Raw genomic sequence first — 25,205 nt, forward strand, 5'->3', positions numbered from 1 at the left:
GGTTCCACTACTACCTGAATTAACAAGCCCGGAACGGGGGTTCTCCAAAGTGTTGTTATTTGGAGTGGGTGTGGGTGGTGCAGGAGGTAACTGGCTAGCAAAAACCTTAAGAGCTTTATTGACCTGTGCAATAATTAGTTTCTGCAAAGCTTCATCGATAGCTTCAATATTTTCAAATTGAGTGTTTCCATTTGTATGAGATCCATCAGGAGAGCCTTCACGTGACCGCCTAGGAGAGCCTCGGGGAGAAGAGACCGGGGTTTGATTACCCTGTGGATTTCCCTGAAGTTGTTGGTTTCCTTGAATGTTATCATTGTTGTTCGACATGGTTGATGCAACAAGGAAAGTTAAGCTAAAAGAGGATAGATTATCAGATTTCCGGTAACGGAACCAATTTGTTTAACCAAAAAATGGGATTTCGGTCAAAACTTTAATTTAGAAGAACTCGGGTTACTGATAATCAAAAGAATATATGAAAGAAAGTAATTTAGCTGACAATAAGATAATCAGAAGGAAAGCAAGTAAATCGGTATATTTAGATAGTATTTCGTGTCGTTACAATTAATCCATTCTCTCCCTTTTATAGCTTTTTGGAGATATGCGTTTTGCCTTTGTCATAATAAGGCCATTGTAGACAATTAAAAACATTAAATGCTACGTTACACAATCATTGTATTTAATACTTATTCTCTAACATTTTTAGTATGTAAGGCTCATTAAATACTGTATCTGTACTCCGATGTAGTGTTAGATTCATTCCCCTTGATTCTTGAGATTAAATAAGTACGAGCGCTGAGCCTTTTGGATAACCGCTCGTGCCTCTTCCTTTGCCTCTGCTCGTATCTGTTGCAACTCGTGCCTCTTTGCCAGTTGTAACTCTTTGACCAGTCTATGTGTCATAACACGTCATCTTTACACCACTTTAATATGTAAACTCAATTTTTCCCACTACAGAAACGATTAAGAGTTGTTTATGACACTTAGTTTTCTGCTGATTATGAATCTTTAAGACACCAATGACACTTTGAACTAAATCAACATTGACAAACATACTGTATAAATAAATTAAAATAGCCTAATGCACGGAATATCTCTCATTTACGTAGGTTCATTGAAAGACTGCATCCCGAGGGGTTTACTGTAAGTTATTCTGACACAAGCATAAGTGACTGATTCTAAGTCAAAGTCATACGGAGACTACTTGACTATTACTCAGAGGCTTCCCTTTATTGACATCCACACTATCTAGATCCAATATTTTTATAAAGCTACTAGGTGAATTAAACTTGAACAAAATAATTCGGTGCATGTATCTGATGAACAAATTTTAGTTTGCAAATAATAAAAATTAGAGCAGACTGGTGAGAAATATTAACCTTGCAAATTAGAAAATGGTCATCTTATCTAGCACAAAAGAAAAAATATAAAGGACATTCCGGTGTACTAAACTCTCGCTATGCGCGGGAATAGAATAAGGAAAGGACTGGACCACAAGGTATATTATACAAAATAAAAAATATATGACATGAAATCAAACATGGAGTAGTATCAATGAGAAAAGATGTGTCTTATACATTCATTAACAAATGCAAAGGACTATAATAAGCTTCAAAATCTTGTATTTCTTCACTATTATCAAATTGTGTTTTAATTTGTCCATGTGTAACAATATTTTTAAAAATTGTGTATATACACTCTCAGATAATGCTTGAACTAATACAAAGTAAATATCAAATTCAGACATAGGTTAAGCCTTAAAACCATCAGAGTCTCAAACCATTTAAAAACCGCATAGTTACAATAAGGTCAAGAAATGTATATATAGGCAAAGTTCTACTTGTTTCTTGATCCACCCCAAATTGAGTTCCAAAAAACAGGCCAATTCTTCTTAGCTTCATTCCAACCCAAGAGTGAACCTTCCCTATATGGATCCCAACTAGAGGAAACTATCCCATAACTAACTCCCAATAAGGCAGTCCCAAAGAAAATAAATGACACAATAAAGGGTATCCAAGTTGGCACATCAATCTTTAATCCAACCTTAAGATAATAAAAGAACGGAAAAAACAATAAACCAATAAACAAAGGTATACCAACTGAAAGTCCAATTCTGCTTATCATTCTATTTGTCACTATTTCTGGTATAACTCCTCCTTGTTGTTGCTCATCATCATCTTCCTCTTCTTCTTCTTCATCTTCATATTCTTTTTTTGGTTTCTTGATTTTTTTGGTTTTCTTAGGTCCAAAACCTTTTGGAGAATTGAGGGTGGCAAAGAGAGGTGATAAATGAGATGGAGTTTGATGTAGTTGTTTGGATTTAGATAATGGGAATTGAAGGAAGTGTTTGTTTGAGGTTAATGGAGGTGGGAAGTGTAAGGGGGATAGTACTAGTCTTGGAAATGAACATGTTTCCATAATTTTTCTTCGCTACCCTGCTGCTGTTTACAATCTCTTCAGTTTTGACATTGTTCTATTTGGTTGGTGGTGATGCCTTTGTTCTAGATTTTGAGAAAGCTTATCTATAGCTTCAGCCACTTTGAAATTACTATATTGCCCCTGCCGTAAGTTGATTCCGAAGTCTCAAAATTAAAGAGCTGTACGCTTTGAAAGAAGATATTTACCGTTACACCTTATATACTCCATATATATATGGGAAACAGTTCAAAGCTATACGCTGTAATTGAAGATATTTACAAGTTACATATATGGGATAAAGTTCAAATTTCTCCTAATACTACTAGAAATTGCTCAATTTCGCATTATTATTTTTTATTGTTAGCAAATTCTTTTGTATTTGCTCTTGTCATTGACGAAGCTCCAATGTAGAATGTGTTATTGTATTTATCTAAATTATATTTGAAGAAAAATTCAAATTTACCTATCAACTTTTGATTATAGTTCAATATTACTCTCTGGTTGAGCTTCTTTATAGGGGTCAAGGGAGATAGACTTTTTCTTAATGGCGGGTTAATATTAAATGAACAATTTAACAAATGATAATGTTACTCCATTTTGAATTGTACAGGAACCAATATATATATATATGTTGTTGTATTACCCGCTATAACAAGAGGTTGCTGTACTCTTCTGAAGTTCCAATAGGAGAATGATATACTATAATTTAGTTCAAGGATTAAAGTATCTATTCTACAAAAATTATGGGGTTTTATTGTACTTTTTCCTGTATTATGGACCAACTCAGAAATGTGGATAGGCACATGGAATCGATATTGGCCATAAGAGTTTATTACGCCAACGAGGTCCTGCATCATATTTCCTGTTACCAATCAGATTGTAACAAAATTTCGATCAATTTCAAAAATGTCCCAATACCGCTCCCTCAGCACTACTGAAGTCTCCAGAGCATTGCCGTGAGAGTCCGCTTTTGCGCACCCTTTCATGGTAGAACCTTAATCTCTTTACTTTCTGTGCTCTTACTTATTAGTTTCTACTAGTGAATCATGTATTATAAATTGTCCATTTCATTTCTTGTTGTTGCTAGCTACTTTGAGGTTTCATTGTTTAAAGAAGGCTTTTGGAGCTCTTCTGTTCTTGGCTTTTCCCTAATTTTCAAGAGTATAACTTGTGTTTTTCACTTAATATTATAGGGTTTATCTGCTAGGGGTGTTAACAATATCTGATGGTATTTATGGAAGCAAGTGGAACAGGCAGAAATTCGGATAAGAGGATTCAAAAGAATGCAAAAAATGTCATACCAAGAAACTTATCTTAAGGATTTAACATTTTTTATATATATATACAAAGATATCTAGTGGAGGCAAAACACAGTAAGTGATTTCTTCCCATCTATCTAAGCTGTAGTGGGTAGAGTTACTCGATACCTGTGTTAGTATGAGGTAGCAGGTACCCGATAAAATTGTCGAGGTGCGCGAGAGTTGGCCTGGACACCACCGTCATACAAAATGATTTGTTTTTACTCTACTTGTTTAGTAGAATGTTGGGATTCAATTAAACCTCCTTCGTTACCTTTAGCTCTGCCACTTATGGAGGGGCTCGAACAAAAATGAGAATGAAGGGGTTCTATTTCTGGTTAACTTTCAAGTTACTAAATGGATCCTTTTGTACCACAATTTGATGGCTAAATGGGATAAATGGGAAGAATTAGTACAAAAATGAGAAAGCATAGAGCCTCCAAAGAAGTAAAATAAAATTCCATAGTGTGTTCCACACTATTAGAAAGTTTTGATAAGATAACTTCACAAATGGCGTTCTTTTAAAAGAAAACAGGGAGCTCGGTGCACTAAGCTCCTCCGTTGCGCTAAAGCTCCTCTTAAGGGTTTTCTTTCTCAAAAAAAAACAAAAAAAACAATTCCCACATGGCTTAAAATTGACCCAATTCCCTAAAGAGAAAAGCCTCTCCAGAGTTGGGATTTTTCATTTTGGTAATCTTAAGTTTTACTCAAAGTATTCGTAGACTAATGGGCTTGTAATTGTAGGTAGAAATGATTATAAAGGGCTTGCTGAGGAGATATGAAAGATGGAATCCAGTGCATCCTACATACGGAGCCTTCTGGGGCATGGGAATAGGTATTGGCTGTGGTGTGGGATGGGGTCCTGGATTTGGTCCTGAGGCAATTGGTTATGTTGGAGCTGGCTGTGGTGTTGGATTCAGCGTTGGCTTCTCTCTGCTTGGAATTGGCATTGGCCTTCCTGCCAATTACATCTATACAGTTCCTTACAATGGTAAAAATGACCAACTGTCATGCTCAGAAACAATATGAATTGGACATTTTAAGTTTTCTGTTTCTTTTTACTTGTATTTGATTGATATCTGTTGTTTGAGATTTCGAGCTGGTGTGATGAGTTCGTCCATTAATGCACTTATATATTATTTCATAGCCTTCACAGCTACCAGAAGTGGTGCTATAGATATGGCTCGATCCACTGGTATACTAAGAGAGAGTCGGTGTTACCTCGATTCAAACATTTCTGGCTTGCAAGAAAGGGCTCTGCGAGCTTTTTCAAGCTTAAGGGTCAAAGAATCATTAGGGAAGGTGGTAGATTCGTCTGAAATGCTGACCAAAATGTCCTTTCCCAATCAATTGATGGATCGTCTAAAACAAGGCATCAATGACTTACTTCATCCTTGCAAAGGTATGATATGCCTCGCAAATGAAAGTAGTACCATCATATTGATATTTAACCATGATTAGACCTTTCATTCCACTTTGTTCTAATTTCCTAAAATTGTGTAATATTGATCTTAGATAAATGTTCTACTGCTTTAGAATTGAAACCTGGAGTAGATTTGTTATGTGTGATTAGCTTTAGAGGGAGAGCTGACTGAGGTAGTCAAGCTGATTTGTAAAGTTCTCACTTGGTAATTAATCAAATGGATAGTTACCAAAAAAGAAATGTAGGTCCTTTTGGGTTTTGCTGTTAGTCCGTGTCTAGTCTATTATTGTAAACTAATGGAGATAAGTTTGCCAATAGAGCACCAATTATCAGGTTCCAAGCTGCTCTTTGGTATCAAGATAGAATTTAAATATTAATATATGATTGCGTGACGGAAAAAGGGATATTAGTTCATATTTTCATATTTGTGTGCAATTTGCAGCTAAAATCATATTTTCATTTTACGATCATTTCAATCATTTTTCACATTGACACTCTCTCCTTCTATTTCATATTACTATGATCGAAGAAGTAACTGATTACATTCATTATTGGTAGAGCATAAAACCACTTGTACATGACATTTTGGAGATGAAAGTGGGAAGAAACAAAGCGTAGGAAAAACAATAGTGGGAAGGAAGGGGAGGGGAGGGGATGGAGGATTTGGTGGGATGTGGAACATACCACAACTCCTACTTAGCAGGTACAAATCTTATTATAGCCTATTCATTTGCCAACCATCGGAGTTAGATTGACAGCAGCGGACCTTTTTTGTAAAGGAAACCGTAAAGATGTTTCCTTGGGATCGAAATAAGGATGTCTAGTGGCCCTATCCATCAATAATCCTGCTTGAGACAAGGTAATTGAATAGATCAACAGTGTTTTTTTTCTCCTTTTTTTGTGCTTGATGTCAAGTACATGCATGCATCTGACCATGATAAAAACTATTGTTACCAAGGCTTAAAGAAAAAACGTGCAGATCTCACATTCGCTGAAGTTCATATGTATCCAACAATCTAAACTTTAGGTATTGACAATACAGCAAGGTTCAGAGATGCTGCTGCTCCCCCCTAGTAATAAATGGTCTCAATATACTCTTCGAAAGATGATAGAAAACAATTTGAGCATCTAAAGGCTTTTGAACTTAAATCAGGTTCTTCGCAAGCCTGTTCAGAATACGAACTTATTTGGCCTTATATATGCTGAAATGTAACAATCCAGTGCCACTGGATTGTTACATTTCAGCATACTGGACCAGTGCCTTTCAGATTACTGGATACTGAATCACTAGTTATGCTCTATTGCCTGAGTATTTTGAACATGAAATCCATTAAGGACAATTTCCTGTTTTGCCTAGCCTGGCCACTAGCTTTATAACTTCGAGAATTAGTTAGGGACCAAGTAAGCATTGTACTCTGATGCTAAGAAAAGCCTGGAATCTTGGAACATATCTTTTATGTTAGATGTCCTTATTGTTTAGTTTAAATTACCCACTGTCCTTTCATATATCAGTCTTACTTCAGGGCCTTCAGATCTACGTACCTCCTCTTAGCTTTTCTATGATTTCTTTAATCTGCCTTTGATAAAATCTCCTTGATTGTTGATTGTTGAACGGGATTACTCTGTCCCACTGGTACACCTCTTTTTTCCTTCTGGAACACTGAAACTGCAGTAGTCTTATTCAGAATCTTTCTGTGTCTGTTAAAAGTTCTGCCCAGGGCTCTGGTCTAGCGGTAAGAAGCAGCATATGATATGTGGGTTAAGCATACGCCATGCGTTTGAACCCTGACGCAGATAAAAGCCTGGAATTTAAGTTTAGAAGGGTAGAGGAGCGGACCCATTATCCACCGAGTTTCGAACTGTGCTCGTAAATTTCTCGGTTATCAAACAAATGTTGTTGAAAGTTCTTGAACATGGAACCCATGGCTACATTTGGTTTTGTTTGTTTCCCTAAAACTAAGAAAATGTAGAAAATTTGGTTCTTGTTTCTATAATTTCTATGGGATGTGCTCATTGCTGATGCTTTCATTTGCTTTCAAATTAATATTTATAACATGCATTCATTTGTATAGGCTATCATTTAGAAGCCTTAACTTGTTGATTTAGCAAATAAGTTTTTGGAATTAACTGTCAAATTGTACTTCAAAAAGTCAATAAATATAGAGAAGTGCATTCTTCTACGAATGTGCCGAATCTGGTCATCTTTCAGAGAAGGCATGTTGTAGATTTTTCTTGATCTCCTTCAGCTTGTCTATGTATCCCTATGTTATCTGGATCCTTTATCTACCTTGGCCAACCGGCTACCAGTGCCAAGAAGATGTGATAATGGTATAGGTACTTTGTGTGGATCCTTCAAAACATAAACTTGACATACTCGTATTAGATACAAGTATCCTCTTTTATACACTACCTGACACGTACCTATAAATGAATCCTGTAACATATAGATGTATCCTCTTTCATAGTCCAGAGAACTTGAAAACTTCTCATCTGTCGCGTATGTTCTTGCAGGTTTAAAGGATTAACAGCATGGAGCGGAGCACAATTTTTTTCTAGCACAGAGGGATCAATGTACAACTAATTTCATTGGCCTTTGCTTTTGCCTTACAACAGAGTTCTGTTGGCTTACTTGTTTAACCAATAGGGAATTTCCCCCCCCCCCCCTTCTATTTGCTACTAGTAATTTTCTGCTAGTTCTTTTCTCCTTTTTCTGTTCCGGGGAGGCTAGCTGTGTTGCGGAAGCCAAATGTATAGAGTGTGAATAAGTCATAACTACTATACCAAAAATTATGACAGCCACCAAATAATAAATAAGACAATAAAGCAATAATAAAGGGAACACCAGAATTTACGAGGTTCGGCTAATTTTGCCTACTCCTCGGACACAACCAATATTTTATTCCACTCAAAAATACAAGTGAAATAATACTAAAGAGAGAAGATACAAATGCCTTAAACAGATGAGAAGGCAAATGAGAGGTGTGTTTCAATCCTAAACATTAGGCCTTCTTTTATAGGGGAAAAATCCCCCCAAACTTAACTCCCAACCAATGTGGGACTTTGGCATTTTGCCAAACTTCAACAAATCTCCACCTTGGCAAAATTCCACATTTTCAATTCTCTCTCAATAACAAATTTTGGTTGTGTCTTCATCTTCAATCTTCAGTGTTCAACAATGTTGATCAAATCCAAACAATGTTGAAACTTGACCGCAGTCACCACCTTTGTCAGCATATCAGCAGGATTCTCTGTAGTATGAATTTTCTTCACCGTGACTCCACCTTCTTCTATGATTTCTCGTACGAAATGATATCGAACATCAATGTGCTTCGTCCTTGCATGATAAACTTGGTTCTTCGCTAATTGAATAGCACTTTGACTATCACAAAAAATTGTGATACCTTTTTGTTCAACACCAAGCTCCTTTAGCAATCCTTGAAGCCAAATTGCCTCTTTCACAGCATCTGTAATAGCCATGTACTCTGCCTCTGTTGTAGACAAAGCAACTGTTGACTGCAAAGTAGACTTCCAACTAACTGGTGCCTTTGCAAAAGTAAACACATAACCAGTAGTTGATCTTCGTTTGTCCATATCACCCGCAAAATCTGAGTCACAATATCCAACTACAAACTGATTGTCTTCCTGCTCAAAAACTAACCCGACATCTACAGTATTATGAATATACCGTAGAATCCACTTCACAGCTTGCCAATGCTCCTTCCCTGGATTGTGCATATATCTGCTAATAACTCCAACAGCTTGTGAAATGTCAGGCCTTGTGCAAACCATTGCATACATCAAGCTACCAACAGCATTTGCGTATGGTACCTTTGACATATACTCTCGTTCAGCTTCATCCATTGGCGACATAGTAGTACTTAGCTTAAAATGGGAAGCAAGTGGAGTACTAACTGGCTTAGTCTTGTCATCTATGCCAAAACGTTGAAGTACTCTCTTCAAATATTCCTTTTGAGATAAACAGAGTTTCTTTGAACGTCTATCTCTAATTATCTCCATGCCAAGAATTTTCTTTGCCTCACCCAAATCCTTCATCTCGAACTCCTTCTTCAGTTGAATCTTCAACTTATCAATTTCTTCCGAATTCTTGGAAGCTATCAACATATCATCAACATATAGGAGAAGATATACAAAAGAACCATCTTTAAGCTTGTGCAAATACACACAATGATCGTATTTGCTTCTCTTGTACCCTTGCCGCAACATAAACTCGTCAAATCGCTTGTACCATTGTCTAGAAGATTGTTTCAATCCGTACAACGATTTTTCAAGTTTGCACACCATATTTTCTTTTCCAGCAACTTTGAATCCTTCTGGCTGAGTCATGTAGATTTCCTCCTCCAAGTTTCCATGTAAAAACGCAGTTTTTACATCCATCTGAACTAGTTCCAAATCCAATTGTGCTACCAAAGCCAACATAATTCTAATGGAGGAATGTTTTACAACTGGAGAAAACACTTCATTGTAATCAATTCCCTCCTTTTGAGCATATCCTTTGGCCACCAATCTTGCTTTGTAGCGAACATCTACTTGGTTAGGAAATCCTTCCTTCTTTGCAAATACTCATTTGCACCCAATTGCTTTCTTTCCCTTCGGGAGATTGGCCAATCTCCATGTATGATTCTGATGAAGGGACTGTATCTCATCATTCATGGCAATCCTCCACTTATCTTCTTCTGAACTTTGAACAGCGTCTTTATAAGTAGTAGGAACATCATCAGCTACAATTGAGGTTGCACAAGCAACCGTCTCTATGAGACGAACAGGTTTCGTTATTGTTCTTTTTGGCCTGCTGGTTGCTATTGATTCAAGTTGTTGTTGAGATTCCTGAGTTGGAATCTCCTCTACTGGCTCTCCTTCCAGAGGGTAATCTTCATTTGTTTCCTCCTCTGCTTCTTGTGTAGGAAAAATAAATTTTCCCTCAAACTCCACCTGCTTAGAAGCACCTTCATTTTGTTTGGTATCTTCTGTTACCTTATTTACCATAGCAAATTCATCAAAGGTAACATCTCTGCTGAATATTACTTTCTTTGTCATAGGACACCATAAGCGATATCCTTTGACTCCAGAAGTAATTCCCATAAAAATAGCCTTCTTTGCCCTTGGATCCAATTTTGACTCCGTCACATGATAATATGCAGTTGAGCCAAACACGTGCAAAGAGTTATAATCTACAGCAGGTTTTCCATACCATTTTTCAAATGGTGTTTTGCCATCAATAGCAGCAGATGGTAGACGATTAATGAGGTGGCATGCATATGTAATTGCCTCAGCCCAAAATTCTTTGCCCAAGCCAGCATTGGACAACATACACCGTACCTTCTCCAGCAAGGTCCGGTTCATACGTTCTGCCACTCCATTCTGTTGTGGTGTATGTCTAACAGTGAAGTGTCGGACGATGCCATCATTTTCACAGACCTTATTGAAATGATCATTTTTGTATTCACCTCCATTGTCTGTGCGAATACACTTGATCCTCCTGCCTGTTTGATTCTCCACCATCGTCTTCCATTTGAGAAAAATTCCCAGCACTTCATCTTTGTTTTTCATTGTATACACCCACACTCTTCGAGAAAAATCATCAACAAAGGTTACAAAATAGTGCTTCCCACCCAATGAAGGTGTTTTGGAAGGACCCCAAACATCAGAGTGTACATAATCCAAAATGCCTTTAGTATTATGGATCGCTGTACCAAATTTAACCCTTGTCTGTTTCCCTTTAACACAATGCTCACAAAACTCCAAGTTGCAAGCCTTTACTCCTTTTAACAATCCTTGATCTGATAGAGTTTTCAAGGATTTTCCTCCAGCATGTCCCAAGCGCATGTGCCATAGCTTGGTTGCTTCTGCCTCTTTGTCGTCACTGGATGTTACTGTCGCTGTCCCAATAACTGTACTGCCACGATAGCGGTACATATTATTATTCTTCCGATTAGCCTTCATTACCACTAGTGCACCGGAGCATACTCTCATCACTCCATTTTCTGCAATGATTTTGAACCCTTTTGATTCTAGGGCTCCCACAGAGATGAGATTCTTCTTCAAATCCGGTACATATCGAACATCTATCAATGTTCTGATCATTCCATCATGGTTCCTTAATCGTATTGAACCAATGCCATATGAGGTAAGAGGGCTGTTATCCGCTGTGTGGATGACTCCATATTCTCCTTCTTGAAATTCCACGAACCAGTCCCTGTTGGGACACATATGATAGCTACAAGCCGAGTCCATCAACCATATGTCTGATGATGTTGATGACTCTGTTGTAACTAATGAGAAGTCTGAATCATCACAATCAGCTACATTTGAATCCATAATAGCCTTTCCATTGTTATGTTTGGCCTTATTCTTCAACTTCGGACAGTCTTTCTTCCAGTGCCCTTTTTCTCGACAAAAGGCACATTCATCTTTGCTGGGTCTGGATCTTGACTTGGATCTTCCCTTCTTTGTCCTCGTTTGATTTTGAGGATGACCCCTCACAAATAGTGCTTCTCCTTCTCCGCCCTTCTGTTTTTCTCGCTTTCTTTGTTCATAGCTGTACAAAGCCGAACAAACTTCTCTGAGAGAAACTTCGTCATTTCCATGGAGTAGAGTAGTTTCAAGGTGCTCGTACTCATCAGGAAGTGACGCCAACAACATCAAGGCCAAGTCACCATCATCATAAGTTGTATCCATATTTTGCAAATCTGTAACCAACTTATTGAAACTGGTGATATGTTCATTCATCGTGGTACCAGGAACATAGGTGAAGTGAAACAGTCTCTTCTTCATGTACAATTTATTTTGACTGTTTTTCTTCAAAAATTTATCCTCCAGTGCTTTCCATAATTTACTTGCAGAAGTTTCCTTTGTGTATGGATATTTCTGCTCTCTAGCAAGGTAGGATCGAATGGTACCGCAAGCAACACGGTTGATAATTCTCCAATCTTCTTCTCCAATAACATCTGGTTTCTTTTCTTCAATGGCCAGATCTAGCCCTTGTTGAAAAAGGACATCTAGAACCTCGCCTTGCCACATCCCAAAATGTCCGGACCCGTCAAATATTTCGACCGCAAATTTCGCATTTGACACAATTCTTGTCATAAGCGAAGATGCCAATGATGACGTATTGTTGACACTTGATGTAGATTCTTCTTGTTTATTGTCTCCCATCTTTGACACAAATATTATTTAATAGCTGACGACACAAATCAAGATTATTTCCTTTCTGGTGTGGAAGATCAGACTAAGCTGCAACCACAGAGCATACTCAGACAGAACCTTGACTCAGTTACCAAGATAAATCTTTTCTGATGTGGAAGATCAGACTATGCTGCAACCACAGAGCATACTTAGACAGTACCTTGGCTCTGATACCAATTGTTGCGGAAGCCAAATGTATAGAGTGTGAATAAGTCACAACTACTATACCAAAAATTATGACAGCCACCAAATAATAAATAAGACAATAAAGCAATAATAAAGGGAACACCAGAATTTACGAGGTTCGGCTAATTTTGCCTACTCCTCGGACACAACCAATATTTTATTCCACTCAAAAATACAAGTGAAATAATACTAAAGAGAGAAGATACAAATGCCTTAAACAGATGAGAAGGCAAATGAGAGGTGTGTTTCAATCCTAAACATTAGGCCTTCTTTTATAGGGGAAAAATCCCCCCAAACTTAACTCCCAACCAATGTGGGACTTTGGCATTTTGCCAAACTTCAACAAGCTGATCCAGTGGTAGAAGAGAAAAAGAATATTTAGTGGGAATGGAATTTTGCAGCATCTACTGATGCAGTTGCAATTATCAGGCTGCTACTTATATTCCAATCTTGTCAACATATTTATAGTAGATGCAGTTGCTATTATTAGGCTGCTACTATATTTCTAATCTTTTAAAAATATTTTGTTTTCTTTTATTTTGGAAAACATTGTTTGGAAGAAAAAAGCATCTGAATTATTACTTCTCTTTGTACCGTCTGAGGATGAAACATATTACGAGTAGTTTCTTTTGGAGAATTAATTTAAAGCATCTTCGTTTTATTTGTGGCAACTTCCTTTGTAATTTTTTTGTTTTTTAAATTATATGCTACTCTTATCACATTTAAAATTAATTACTAGTACTGTATAATGTTAATACCAAACAAACCTCCCCAGCCTGAACTAATATGGATTAACCTTCCAAAGAAAATTGTCGCCGTTGACATCGATATTTTAATGGTGTTTTTTTCCCATCATATTCTAATGGTTTAGTACCTGGTCACTTCCTACTCTGTCGGATCATTTGATATTTTTAGAGTCACTAGACGTTCTTCCACAGGATCACTCTGAAGTACGTAAATTGTTCCTTTTACTTAGTAATATTACTCCTTCTACTCCATATTACACATTTTTCTTTAATCTGTAAAAAAGAAAGTCACATTTTTTTAAAAACTATTTCATATCAACATCTTCATTTTATTCTTGTACGGGTTCACTTGATATAAAAGTTTGTACGAAACAAATGAAAGCATGAGGTACTCTTACCAACTTTCATTTAAAAAGGTAATTTTGATACTATGCATATATTGAGATTATGTGTCAAAAATCTCCTTTTCTTTTTAAATTGTTTTGACAAAATACATCGACAACCTCTTAAAGTTGTCCATATTTTTCACTTAGACAATTTATCTTAAATTCGTTTCATTTGAACACTTCAATCACATCTCAAATGTGTCATTTAGACACAAAATTGATTGTGAGACAAACACAAAAGATGCGTGTTATGCACACGCCAGAATGACAAATAAGACAGGTACACATGGCTTTAAATTAAGTAAATAAAAAAAACTTTTGAAAAAAAAGAAAATAATTAAAAGAAATCTAATTTACGGATGGGATGTATCGAAAGCACTGTTTCTTCACAGCGCACCAAGAGGCAGCGTTTCATCCTCAGACCTCAGTGCCTCCCGGCAAAGTCCCACCGGCAGCTTATACAGCCAGCACAAAGAGGTTCACGAGCCCACATGAGCAACGACAACAAACCGCTGCACATTCCGGCGGCGACCACCGCGAACTGTGCCATCTTTCGAACCCTCGTCCCGACGACGAATCTCAGCCCAATAAAAGTGGTTGTTGCCGCCGTTCCACCGATACAGCTGAATCTCCTCCTAATTCTCGAGACATCTTAGAGGAAATTGATCACGAACACCGACCACTACAACTCGTTCTCGTTTCTCCTCAAATAACCATAGCTAAATCCAAAAAATTCTCAGCAACAAAGTGGGAATTATGCTATTATCCCATCTGTTGGAATTAACATACCCATCTCTTCACAAACAGGCACATTTTAGAATTCCGCCATAGTCACTGAAATTATTTACACAACAACTTCACATCTGAAATGACCCATGTCTCGTGTCTGTTCCTAAGTATGGTTGTGCTTTGTGAAGAATATAATGTATATAAAGTGTAACCTTGTTTACATGCATGACATTTTTGTTGGATTAGTTAGTGTTTGATTTTGTCCATTGTCGGAAAAATAATGTAAAAAAGAAGTGTTTAAACGTACTTTTTTGTATTATATAGTTATACTAATATTTTAAAGGATGTTTTGGAGGGATATTAGAATTTGACTATATTCTTAATAGTCAAGATTGAGTACTTAGGCCAATTAAGTAGTCCATGATGGTAAGATTAAAAACGTTTTTTAAATTAATTTTTAAATTATCTTCAATATGTGACAACATCATGGTGTCAACTATATTTTTAAATTAATTTCACAAAATATTTTTTAACTTTTCTTATTTTAAATTCTGGTTCTAAAAGGTGCCTGTTTGTTTGTGAAGAGATGGGTATGTTAATTCCAACAGCAGAATTCCTCCATCTCTAAGAGTCTGTTGCTGAGCCACGAGAAATCACATGCATAAATACAAGAACAAATTAAAGAAAGGCATAGACTAGTATACTACAACGACAAAGAAAGCCATAAACATGGAGGAAATTATGGGGGAGATTTTAGTTGTGCCATTCTTTGGACAAGGCCATGTTTTCCCATTAACGGAGCTTTGCATGAAACTTTCCTCTTTCCGTTTCAAAACTACACTCATCATTTCTTCTGATATCTCCTCCTCCTTGCTCCGCCACCCATTCGTCAACGTCCCCGCCCCATTACCACCGCCTCCTAAACCTGGAAATTTTGATCCTCAGCCTCTTATGTTGCATTTCAAGCAAATGAGACTAGGCATGGAAACTATTTTAACAACCAGAGTCAAAAACAAGTGTGCAACTTCAGTTGTTTGTGCCATAGTTGACACCATGATGTTGTCACATATTGAAGATATTTTCACCACATTTCAGGTACCTAGTGACGGTAAGATCCTTTAGAAAGGGATTAAAATGCTTACATTAAGCCAATATCAATAACTTCTTATATAACAGTTGAAAATAATTAAATTGAAAATATATATACTCCGTATAGTTTCAGTTTATTTGACAACATTTCCTTTTTAGATGTTTCAAGAGAGAATAACAACTTTTTTAAATTGAAAATAATTTAACTTACAAGAAACTTTTATATCTACACAAATATGTTGGCTTGTTTCAAATCACAAGTTTTAAAAAAAATTGTTTTTTTTCTTCTTAAACTATGTGCTTATAATTTTGCCACATAAATCGAAACGAAGAAAGTATATACTTAATCATGGCTAAGTGATAAATTTATATATGTATGAAATATTGAATGTTTTAATTACATTCATAAATTTGATGTTAACATCGGAAAGAAGTAAAGTTTTAATTAGAAAGGGGTGTGGCTCACCATAAATTTTTTCTTATTTATATGTATGTGAACATATAAATTCAAAAAAATAATAATGTCGTCTATGTAGACAAATACTGCTTGAATATAATACTTTCAAAATAAATATACTCATCACTTTAGACATAAAGTAAATTAGGTAAAGTTTAAGACCAACATAATCATATCCACCTATTAGTCATGGTCATCACTTCTGCGTGCAGATACCTATTGTGGCTTTCTTCACTTGTGGCGCAGCTTGCCTTGCCATGGATTATGCTGCTTGGAAAGGCGATGCTGAATACATAAAACCGGCTGAAACCCGGTTTCTTCCGGGCTTACCTAGTGAAATGGCCATGGATTACGTTGATATTGTGAGGAGATTTAGCTCAGAGGAAGCATTTGGTGCTGAGATTTCACGTACAAAGAAGAAATCATTTCCGACACAACCTGGTGACGAGCCACCATGGGTGGAAGAAGAGTTGCGAAACCAGAAATTTTACTAATATAATATTCAAAGGTGTTTAAGAAGTAATATACACACATAGTACTACTATAATTTTCCATTCCCTAGTTGAGAAATGTGAATATTCCGACCTCGGTTGGGACAAAGGAATTCTGGAGGTCTAAGTATGAAAGTTCACTAAATAATTTTGAATAAGCAACATACATAGTATATACTACTCTAATATATTACTCGCTCTATTTTATTTTATGTGAAAGGGTTCAGACCGTGAAGATAAGCACTTAATTTTTTTATGTGAAATCGAGATAAATTCTTTAAGTTTTTTTAAATTAAATTTAGGAGAAGTACTACTATAAGTTAGCATAACTAAATTATTAAACTAATAAATTAATAAATTTAATTTTTAAAAAACTAATTAAAAATCATAACTACTAAAGTTCAAAGTAATAGCTGAAAAATTATAATTAAAAAATGATTAATTTTTCGATTAGTAATAGTGTCACATAAAATAGGAACTAAGAGATTGTCTGTGTTATTTCCCAAATCAAATAATATTTGTTAAAGAAAAGTTATTTTTACTTCTCAAATCCCTTTTTTTTCTCCAAACAGGTAAAGGTTACAGTTGCAATTCTTGTGAACACGTTCGTTGAACTAGAGCAACCATTCTTGGAATATTTAGCAAAACAAACAGGACTTCCAATTTGGGGCGTTGGCCCTCTGTTGCCTGAAAAATACTGGACGCTCACTGCCTCAAAATCTATTCTTCGCGATCGCGACATTAGAACAAATTCTAGTGAGAAAACAAATTAACTCAATTGGCTAGACTCAAAGTCTCCTAGTTCAACATTTACATTGCCTTTGGTAGTGATGTTGTGCCCACTTTGGAAGAACATGAAGAAACAGCTTAGGCACTAGAAGAGAGTTCAAGGCAAAATTTCATATGGGTAATTTCCAAAAATCAAGATTATTATCCTAATGCCTTGGAAACTCAAGTTGGGAAAAGGGGTTTGATAATAAATGGATGGGCACCTCAATTGTTGATACTAAGTCATTCGTCGACAGGTGGATTCTTGACACATTGTGGATTGGACAAGGAGTACCTTTATTGGCATGGCCTATTAGAGGTGACCAATTTTATAATGCAAAGTTGATAGTGTGTTATCTCAAAATTGGTCACATGGTATCATCAATTGGAGAAAATATTGGGTTGAAAAGGGTTAAGAAGGACGAGATAATACAAGGGGTTCAGAGATTAATGGAGGATAAACAAGTTCATAATCGAGTGAAGGATTTAAGTGAAAATTTTAGACGTGGTTTTCCAATTAGTTCAGCACCTTCTCTGCATGATTTCAAGGATTTTATTATGCAAGCAAAGTGAAGAGTGGAGGATGTTGAGGGTTTTGTCTGTGCTCTATAGAGTACGCTATCTTCAATTGATTTCTTAAGTCAACATTGAACCTAAATACTCCCAGCATCTATTTAATAAAATACTTCGTACCCTGATGTCATAATTTTTTTGTATCGATCCACATTTATAGTACCGTTCTTGCTAGTAAATTGTCTCGTATTTGCTACTTATAAGTTCTTTGAGATCCATATATGTATACCTTCATTTCTGATTATGATTTAAAATTATCCTTGTATTGAAGCTCTATATATTAAAGCTCAATGATAAAAAAAAAAATCAAACTAGAGTAATATGTATCAAAAGTTGCTCCATTTCAAGCAACAAGTTTGACCATTAATTTTTCTTATATTTATGAGCTTATGTCCTTTTATCTTCTGCAAATGCTTTATGTTCATGTTCGTTTCTTATCAATTTCTATATATCTCACTTATTTTGTTCTACTTAGCCAAAAAAAAAATCCTTGTGCATAAAAATTGACCATCTCATTAGGATTTCCTCGGGAATACAAGACGATCCTTATTAAAATCAAGTCAAAAAAAGACTTCAATTTTTTTCATTATTACTCTATAAAAGATCGTTTTGTCATACTATTCAATAAACGTTGACATAATACGCATGAATTTCAGTGTTGTAGATGTGTACTGCATGTGATGTGAGAGGTGTTACGTACCTTAGAGTTGGAGAAAATGACAAAGTAGTAAGAATAGAAAAGGAGAGTACCATGCGTGAGGTAACCGAATTTGTTAGTGAAAATGAGCTAAGAAATAAATGGAAGAGGAAGATAGAGCTGCATCTTGATTTTGTCAATAGATATATATATATATATATATATTACAAATTTGTAGCTCTCCATTATAAAAGGCTAACAACCTAGTCATACAATTATATACAATGCATGATTCTGCAAGAAACACAACGTAACATGCTTTATACAACTGAAACACAAACTTGGGCGACTCTAGTAAATTAGCAGTACAAGCATGTGATGTGACAGTCATGTTACCTAAAGCATAACCATTAGTACCAGTAACTAGTAATTGTCCGTAAAAAGTGGTATTAGTTGTTTTTGTCAAAAATAGCTCGTTGTAGAGGTTTTTTTGGTATTTTTTTTCCAACTTAAAAAGTTCAACTTCTTGTGAAAAAATCAAAATTTTGAAACAGACATCATTTTCTAAATATAACTTTACTTCTTGCAAATAATTAGGCAAGAAAAACGTCACCAAAAGATAAACAACTTTCCAGTTAAGGAAACTTAAGCACAGAAAATATGCTAGCCTTTCCCCAAGAACCAAGAATAAAGCCAACTATTTGTGTAAACGGTAAATTTGGCCAGCTATTTTGTGTAAAAATCCCTTAAATTATAATGATAATGTAAACTATTAGGGTATTTGAGTTCAATCCTATTGAATAAGTCGCTGAAACTTGGAATCCTGTAAGTGAAGACAGGAAAAATAAATTAATTTTTTATTTAGCAAACTTGGGCTGGTCATATTGTCTCACTCCCAGGCCCCAGCTGAAACAGCAAAATACATTTATTTTTGTTCATACATATAGCAAAACTTGGGCTGCACTTGTTTTTTCAACCATCTCACTTAAAATTGTTGAAAATCCACCACAAAGACATGCAATTATATCAGGATTTTCCAGCAACCAAAAAAAGTACATAGCTCATACAAGCAGAGGTTACTTTGTCACTAACAATACATGTTCCTGAGTACAGCACCAGACACTGATTATTTCGATGGTAGGATCTTTCAAACATCTGCATCCAATACAAAACCAAAAGTCATGGCTCAAGGCGATAGAATGCAACTTTAATTGAATAAACAGGTTGCCCAAGGATGTTAACTCACCATTTGGGGAACAAGAACTCCTTGAAAAGGATTCGGACGGAGCCATAGGAATGGATATGGACAGCTGAGTAGAGGAGAAATTATTTTTGATAGATCCCTCGTCATCAAGATTGGACCACGATTCCTTAGCTGTAGGCCATTCGTCAAAGAAAGGGCGCATAGAACGCTCCTCCTGCTTTACAGTCCCAGGAGAGCCTATGTCACTATCAAAAAAGCAATGTTGCTGCTGTTTCGAAATAGTTGCATCAATCATAGGCTCAAATGGATGTGGCAGTCGTGTTTGAGGCGAGCCATATAGCAACTGAGTCTCATTTTTTGGTTTCACCATGGGGTTTGAGGGAAGTTGTGGTGTTAAACACCATGTGCTGTCTGCATTAGATCCCATCCCTAAACTTCTCATACTAGCTGAAGCTTCTAGAGAGAAATTCTGCTCATCAGCATCAGCAGCCATTCCATGGAAATATCTGTGTTGGCATTTTGCATTTCATTAATGTGGATGTTACACCACTTATAAGACAAGTGCAGCTCGTTTTGCTATATCAAAAATCAAATGAATTTTGCCAATCTTTCAGTTGGAATGCAACAATTACTTTTGGATATTCCAGTTTAAGCAACATTGTTAGTATTTCGTAGCAAATCATGTAGTCTAGTTTCAAGTACCCAGATGACTATTGGCCAAGTCGGCCCTAATTATTCTGGGTTCTTGTGGTGTTACATCACTTATTACTCCGAAGAAGTCTATACCACGTAGAATACTTTTGGTGGAAGGTTTGGATAATCATCATTTAAACAGAGTATCACTTACCAGATCATTAGATCATAGTTAGACATAAAAGATCATTGTGTAGCCTGAAACATTGTACAAACTTTGATCACTAAATTCTGTTTATATGCACATATGTGAATAAACAAATACACCTATTGTCTTGTTAGATCTATTTATGACTTAATATAGAGATCTGTATTCAACATTATTCTGTCTTGTTTCTTGTCTATTATACAGCATAAGATGAGACTGCAAGATCATGTGCCATCTTTTCTCTCCTGCGTTCGAGTATTGCTCTACCTTGTAAGCAATAATGACGTACAATAGCGAATCCATTAGCATTAAATATTTTATGCATATTCAAAATGGGCAATGAAAACACGCATCAATGAATTCCAGAGCTTCTTGAAGCCCCTTCAAGTTATGCTCAGATATTACAATTTCTTAGGTTAGGTATTGACCTTCAAATCAGACATAACAATTAAAATAACAATACTCATCTAATTGCAGCTATGACCATCTCTCATGTAGTCTTCCAAATATTGAAGAACTTAAATGCCCCCAACTACGAAATTATCGAGTCCCTGGCCTAGTACAGCTCACTCCAGATTCCGGGTATCTTATGGCCTAATATCTCTCTTATTTAACTTTTGCCATTCTCTAACCTATTTAGAAATCCAGTCACAATGTTTCTTAGTGACCAAACTCTGTGAGTCCAAAAAATATCATCTACTTCTTTCTGCAGTTCCACTTCTACTATTGATCAAGCCCCTGAAAATTCAAACTGAACGCTCTCATATTCTGAGACAACCTATTACGCGGTCGAAGCTGCTTGCTGTCCTTGGAACAGCTGAAACTATCCTATCGAAATTAGGCACTATATAATAATCTTGGTGCACATATAATAGTCCTTTTTTAAGACAGGAAAAATTGGCAGACATGATCATGGGTCACTTTCTGCAGTAATAGCCGCAAAATTGATGCAACTCTCTCTCAACAAGTTTTTACTGTGGTTCTTCAAAAAAGTAAATGATACTAAAAAGAAGTCCATACAAATTTTTCGCTGTCATTGCAATAATAACTTTTCAGAATAGTAAGAAGAGCTAATGTGATAAATTAACTCCAAGTATTTTTGGTCGACTAAGAAAGAAATGGAGAAAGGAAATCTACTCCCCCTTCAAAGTTCTACAGAACAGAAAATTAGAAGATTTGAACCCTCAAGTCCTATCAAGCAAACAACAGGATGACAGAAAAGATAATATCATGATTATTGATATGCCCTTAGTGTTGTGGGATTATACTGGGATGTTGTTGTTGTTGTTAGTGCTCACTACAAAATTTTGTTATTAAACCTTTGCATATAAGATTATTTGGAACTCGAACTATTTCACAAGGAAATAGGGAAAATTTGTATTTCAGCAAGAAGAGTATGACCTATTTGTCATCCTTACAAATGTAAAAGATTTGAGTGTACCATTTTTATATTTACTCAGCAACAGAAACACAGATCATACACGCAAGCCTTTTCACATGTAACCAGTATTTGAACATCACCAAGTACAGCCAAAGACCAAACTTTTACCCAACATTGTATAAGTCATTCAAGGAAGATCTCATTTAAGTAACAGAACTCCAACTGCTTGAAAAAATAAACAAGTACATCAGAGAAAAAAGCATCTAAAGAAAACAAGAACCATAGAGGACAAAGAGACTTTACCTATATGCCTTGTTATCTATCCCATAGGAGACAGGCTCCATCTGCATCTTCGTTCCAGTGCTTCCATAATTCGGTCCTTCTGAATAAGCAGCGGAATATAATGGCATGTTCTGTAAGCTTCCGCTGCTGCTACTTTGGAAATTTCCACTTGTTTTGCTGCTTCCAGTAGCATTGTTCGACATACTAGTCAACAAGGACTGGGAAGTAGATTGAGATTCCACATGCTTTCTTGAACGGTTGCGGCCTCGATTCATGTGCCGCTCGCAATATTTTGAGTCAGGATACGCGTCTTTGGAGCACCTCCACTTCTTTCCATCTGTCCTTCTACACCTTCCTGGCTCAGGGTCAAACTTCTTTCCATAATAGGAACAATAACCCACTGACCACAGAAGATAAAAATTAATAAGTTCCATATTTAGAAAACAGAGTATGGCTGCAACACCTCTCCCTCAAACCCCTAAAAAGATGAACTTTATACCAAAACAAGAAAATATTTTACTACATTTGGTTGGCCATTCCGCAGTCAGAAGCCCAACAGATAGGAGTTATACCAGAACAGAGACTGAAACTTATTCACTTCACAGACATTGAGATATAATGCAGCCTATAAATTAGAAATTATGCATAAAACCAAAATAAACACCAAATGAGCCTCTGGAAATCAATAACATGATATCTCTTACTGTTTTGTGAAACAAAAGAAAAAAAGATATAGTCCACCACTTACCATATTCATTTAGATTACATTAGTAACCTACTTAAAATCAAAAGAGACTTATCCTACGGTCCTACCCAATAAATAAAAGAGAGAAATGTTTCTCTAGGACTGACTAATTACAGAAATAAGCTGAAATGAATAGATCAGTAAATGTCCAAACAAGAAAACAGAATGAGGAGAAACAAATTGTAAGGGCTACTAATGATTGTACTGCCTTAACAAAAATATTAGACCAAAAAAAGTGGAAAGCAATTTTCTTTATCTGCATATGCTCCAATTTCCCTATCAAAGCATGGTAAACTTACCTTTCAGAAATGCAGACATTTCCAACACACTGCTTAACTGAAAGAAGCTAAAAGAATTAACTATTGATAAATGAGCAAATTAACTTACAAAATGAAGAGCGGAACGTTTTTACTTAAAATGAGAAAAAAATGGATCTTCCTCAGAATGGGATTAAGTTTTTAAACCCATTGCATTTTTAAATTATGGATTCAAAATTTAATACTATTCCATAAATTTTAGTTTTTTCCTTGCGAAACTCGGGATAATGGGCTCGTCTCTCTACCCTTTAGCTTGACCCCATCTGTTATCAACTATTCACCTATTTTTCAGTATGAATTGATTCTCCACTTAAATATCAGGCTTAGTTTGTATAAGTCACCCGTCCGTCAACCTTTGCCACTTGAACTAAGCCTTCTAATTTGTATAAACACACACACAGAGTGTCGAACAAATACTAGTTTGCCCACTGAAATAAGATCCATCCGCCTCTGGACTCTGAACCTAGGTGGGCAAAGTTACTGGATAATTGTACTGGTGAGAGGATGCAAATGACGATGAAATATCCGAGGTACATGGAAGCTGGTCCGCACCACCATTATGAAAAAAATAAAAAATAAAATGAGAATTACTAAAAGAAGAAAGAGAAACATACAGCTAGTATGATGGAAGAACCTCGCAGAGATGGCTTCAAAGCTACGTCGTATAGGTACAACAAGGTCCGGAGGCACAGGAATACCCGCCACTAAGTACTTATAGATCATTGCTTGATGCTCCAACTCCTGCCATTGCACCGCCGTGAACGGCGGCCTGTACCCATCCTCCGCCACCGTCCTCATCGTAGTCCCACTCATATTATCCACTTCACAAGAAAGAAAAAAGAAAAAAAGCTGCACCCAGAAATTAGCACAACTGCAGTTAATATAAAGTTGGTTAAGTGTGTGTGTGCGGGTTTTTTTTTTTGGTGTGAGTTATAGAGGGCAAAGGTTGTTGGAGTTACCTAAGAGGGGGACAGATCTAGGGTTACAAACATTGAAAGAGATCAGAATGAAAAAAGCTGGAAAAAACAGCTAAGTGAGAGAAGTACAGAGTAGAGAACAGATAGTACACTTCATTATATTAGCTAGTAAGTACTTCCATTATTACTCTAACGGAGAACTTTAAGGTTTGAAATTGTGTTTAGCAGAGTTGTAAGAGGAGTTTTGGCAAAGTTAATGAAGAGTTTAAGGTTGAGAGATTGAGGCTGAAGGAAGCATTGGGACATGGGAATAAATTGGTGGGGTTGAAGAAGAAAGGCTGATGTGGGGACCTAACAGAGTGGGGGTGGGGGATAAATTATGTCTTCTTGTGGTCCATTGATGTAACAGCTCCTTCTTCTCTATTTTCAAAAAATGGTCTTCTTTTTTTTTTTGGCTTCTCATACCATGTTCTTTGTCCACTTTCAGACTATGACTAATTCAGATTTGGATCGAAAAATTTCAATTTAGCTAAAAATTAGTACCTTTCAAAGATAATTTTATTTTAAAGTTTAAAATAGTAATCTCTAATTAAAGATAAATGAGTATCTATCGTCACACCATGATCTGAGTAGTTCAAGAAATATCATGTGATAGTATCATGAAACCAAACTACCAATCATTTAAACTTTGTTCTTAAGGTTCCGTAATTATTACGGATGATTGACTACAAAAAGATCAATTTGTAGTAGCAATCTTTTTCCCTTTGCAGATTTTGTTTGAGTGAGGAGGGAAATGTCTTGTAACTGAAGTCCTGAAATTCAGGGGCTGAGTACTTTTCACATTTAAGTTTCTTCCATGTGATGAAGTTTACTTTGGTTGCTGGTGACCATTGTGTCTAACTTCCTGTATTATTGTTAAAGAAAAGTATCTTAACAAACGGAAATTTAAGAGGATCAAGTTTTAATAAAAGTAAAAAATAGATGTGGGAGAAAATCTATATCTATATTTATATATACATAATAAAGCTGGAAATAATAGTGATGACTTGGCACTTTTCTTAGACCAAGAAATTTATTTATCTTTTTTCCCCTTTTTTTACTTTTTAATTTTTCATAT

The 25,205-nt window shown here is 36.1% G+C and overlaps 3 protein-coding genes and 1 pseudogene across 5 annotated transcripts; 2 read left to right on the plus strand and 2 right to left on the minus strand.

The window, feature by feature from the left end:
- Positions 1-1,747: 1,747 nt before the first annotated feature.
- Positions 1,748-2,527, minus strand: LOC104216256 (protein PAM68, chloroplastic). Its single transcript, XM_009766275.2, has one exon. The coding sequence runs from the start codon at positions 2,413-2,415 to the stop codon at positions 1,834-1,836; it is 582 nt and encodes a 193-aa protein (XP_009764577.1). The 5' UTR covers positions 2,416-2,527; the 3' UTR covers positions 1,748-1,833.
- Positions 2,528-3,257: 730 nt separating this feature from the next.
- On the plus strand, positions 3,258-7,829 carry LOC104216257 (cadmium-induced protein AS8). 2 transcript variants are annotated; one of them, XM_009766277.2, is made up of 5 exons: positions 3,268-3,402; positions 3,609-3,788; positions 4,458-4,704; positions 4,861-5,115; positions 7,648-7,829. In XM_009766277.2, exons 3-5 carry the CDS (start codon positions 4,464-4,466, stop codon positions 7,659-7,661), a joined length of 510 nt encoding a protein of 169 aa, XP_009764579.1. In that variant the 5' UTR covers positions 3,268-3,402; positions 3,609-3,788; positions 4,458-4,463; the 3' UTR covers positions 7,662-7,829. The 2 variants fall into 2 exon arrangements, with proteins under 2 accessions (XP_009764578.1, XP_009764579.1); XM_009766276.2 differs by lacking the exon at positions 3,609-3,788 and having other exon boundaries at positions 3,258-3,402.
- A 7,286-nt stretch (positions 7,830-15,115) lies between these two features.
- LOC104237977 (scopoletin glucosyltransferase-like) lies at positions 15,116-17,764 on the plus strand (annotated as a pseudogene).
- A 1,467-nt stretch (positions 17,765-19,231) lies between these two features.
- On the minus strand, positions 19,232-24,434 carry LOC104237978 (growth-regulating factor 4-like). Of its 2 annotated transcripts, XM_009792230.2 has the most exons (5): positions 24,131-24,434; positions 23,786-24,020; positions 22,131-22,509; positions 19,648-20,111; positions 19,232-19,556 (listed from the first exon to the last, which is right to left on the minus strand). In XM_009792230.2, the coding sequence occupies exons 2-5, from the start codon at positions 23,982-23,984 to the stop codon at positions 19,549-19,551; spliced, it is 1,050 nt and encodes a 349-aa protein (XP_009790532.1). In that variant the 5' UTR covers positions 23,985-24,020; positions 24,131-24,434; the 3' UTR covers positions 19,232-19,548. The 2 variants fall into 2 exon arrangements, with proteins under 2 accessions (XP_009790532.1, XP_009790533.1); XM_009792231.2 differs by lacking the exon at positions 24,131-24,434 and having other exon boundaries at positions 22,131-23,712; positions 23,806-23,896.
- Between the last annotated feature and the right edge of the window lie 771 nt (positions 24,435-25,205).

The sequence above is a fragment of the Nicotiana sylvestris genome, chromosome 10 (genome assembly GCF_000393655.2).
Source record: "Nicotiana sylvestris chromosome 10, ASM39365v2, whole genome shotgun sequence".
In the NCBI taxonomy this organism is placed as follows: domain Eukaryota; kingdom Viridiplantae; phylum Streptophyta; class Magnoliopsida; order Solanales; family Solanaceae; genus Nicotiana; species Nicotiana sylvestris.

Excerpts from the sequence above, each read along its gene's own strand:
- LOC104237978 (XM_009792230.2), bottom strand. The coding sequence starts at position 23,984 with ATGAGTGGGACTACGATGAGGACGGTGGCGGAGGATGGGTACAGGCCG. Across the intron at positions 22,510-23,785 it reads GTTCTTCCATCATACTAGCT|TGGGTTATTGTTCCTATTAT; the intron begins GTATGTTTCTCT and ends TTCTGTGGTCAG. Across the intron at positions 20,112-22,130 it reads ATAGATAACAAGGCATATAG|ATATTTCCATGGAATGGCTG; the intron begins GTAAAGTCTCTT and ends ATGCCAACACAG.
- LOC104216257 (XM_009766276.2), top strand. Across the intron at positions 4,705-4,860 it reads CTATACAGTTCCTTACAATG|CCTTCACAGCTACCAGAAGT; the intron begins GTAAAAATGACC and ends ATTATTTCATAG.
- LOC104216256 (XM_009766275.2), bottom strand. The coding sequence starts at position 2,415 with ATGGAAACATGTTCATTTCCAAGACTAGTACTATCCCCCTTACACTTC.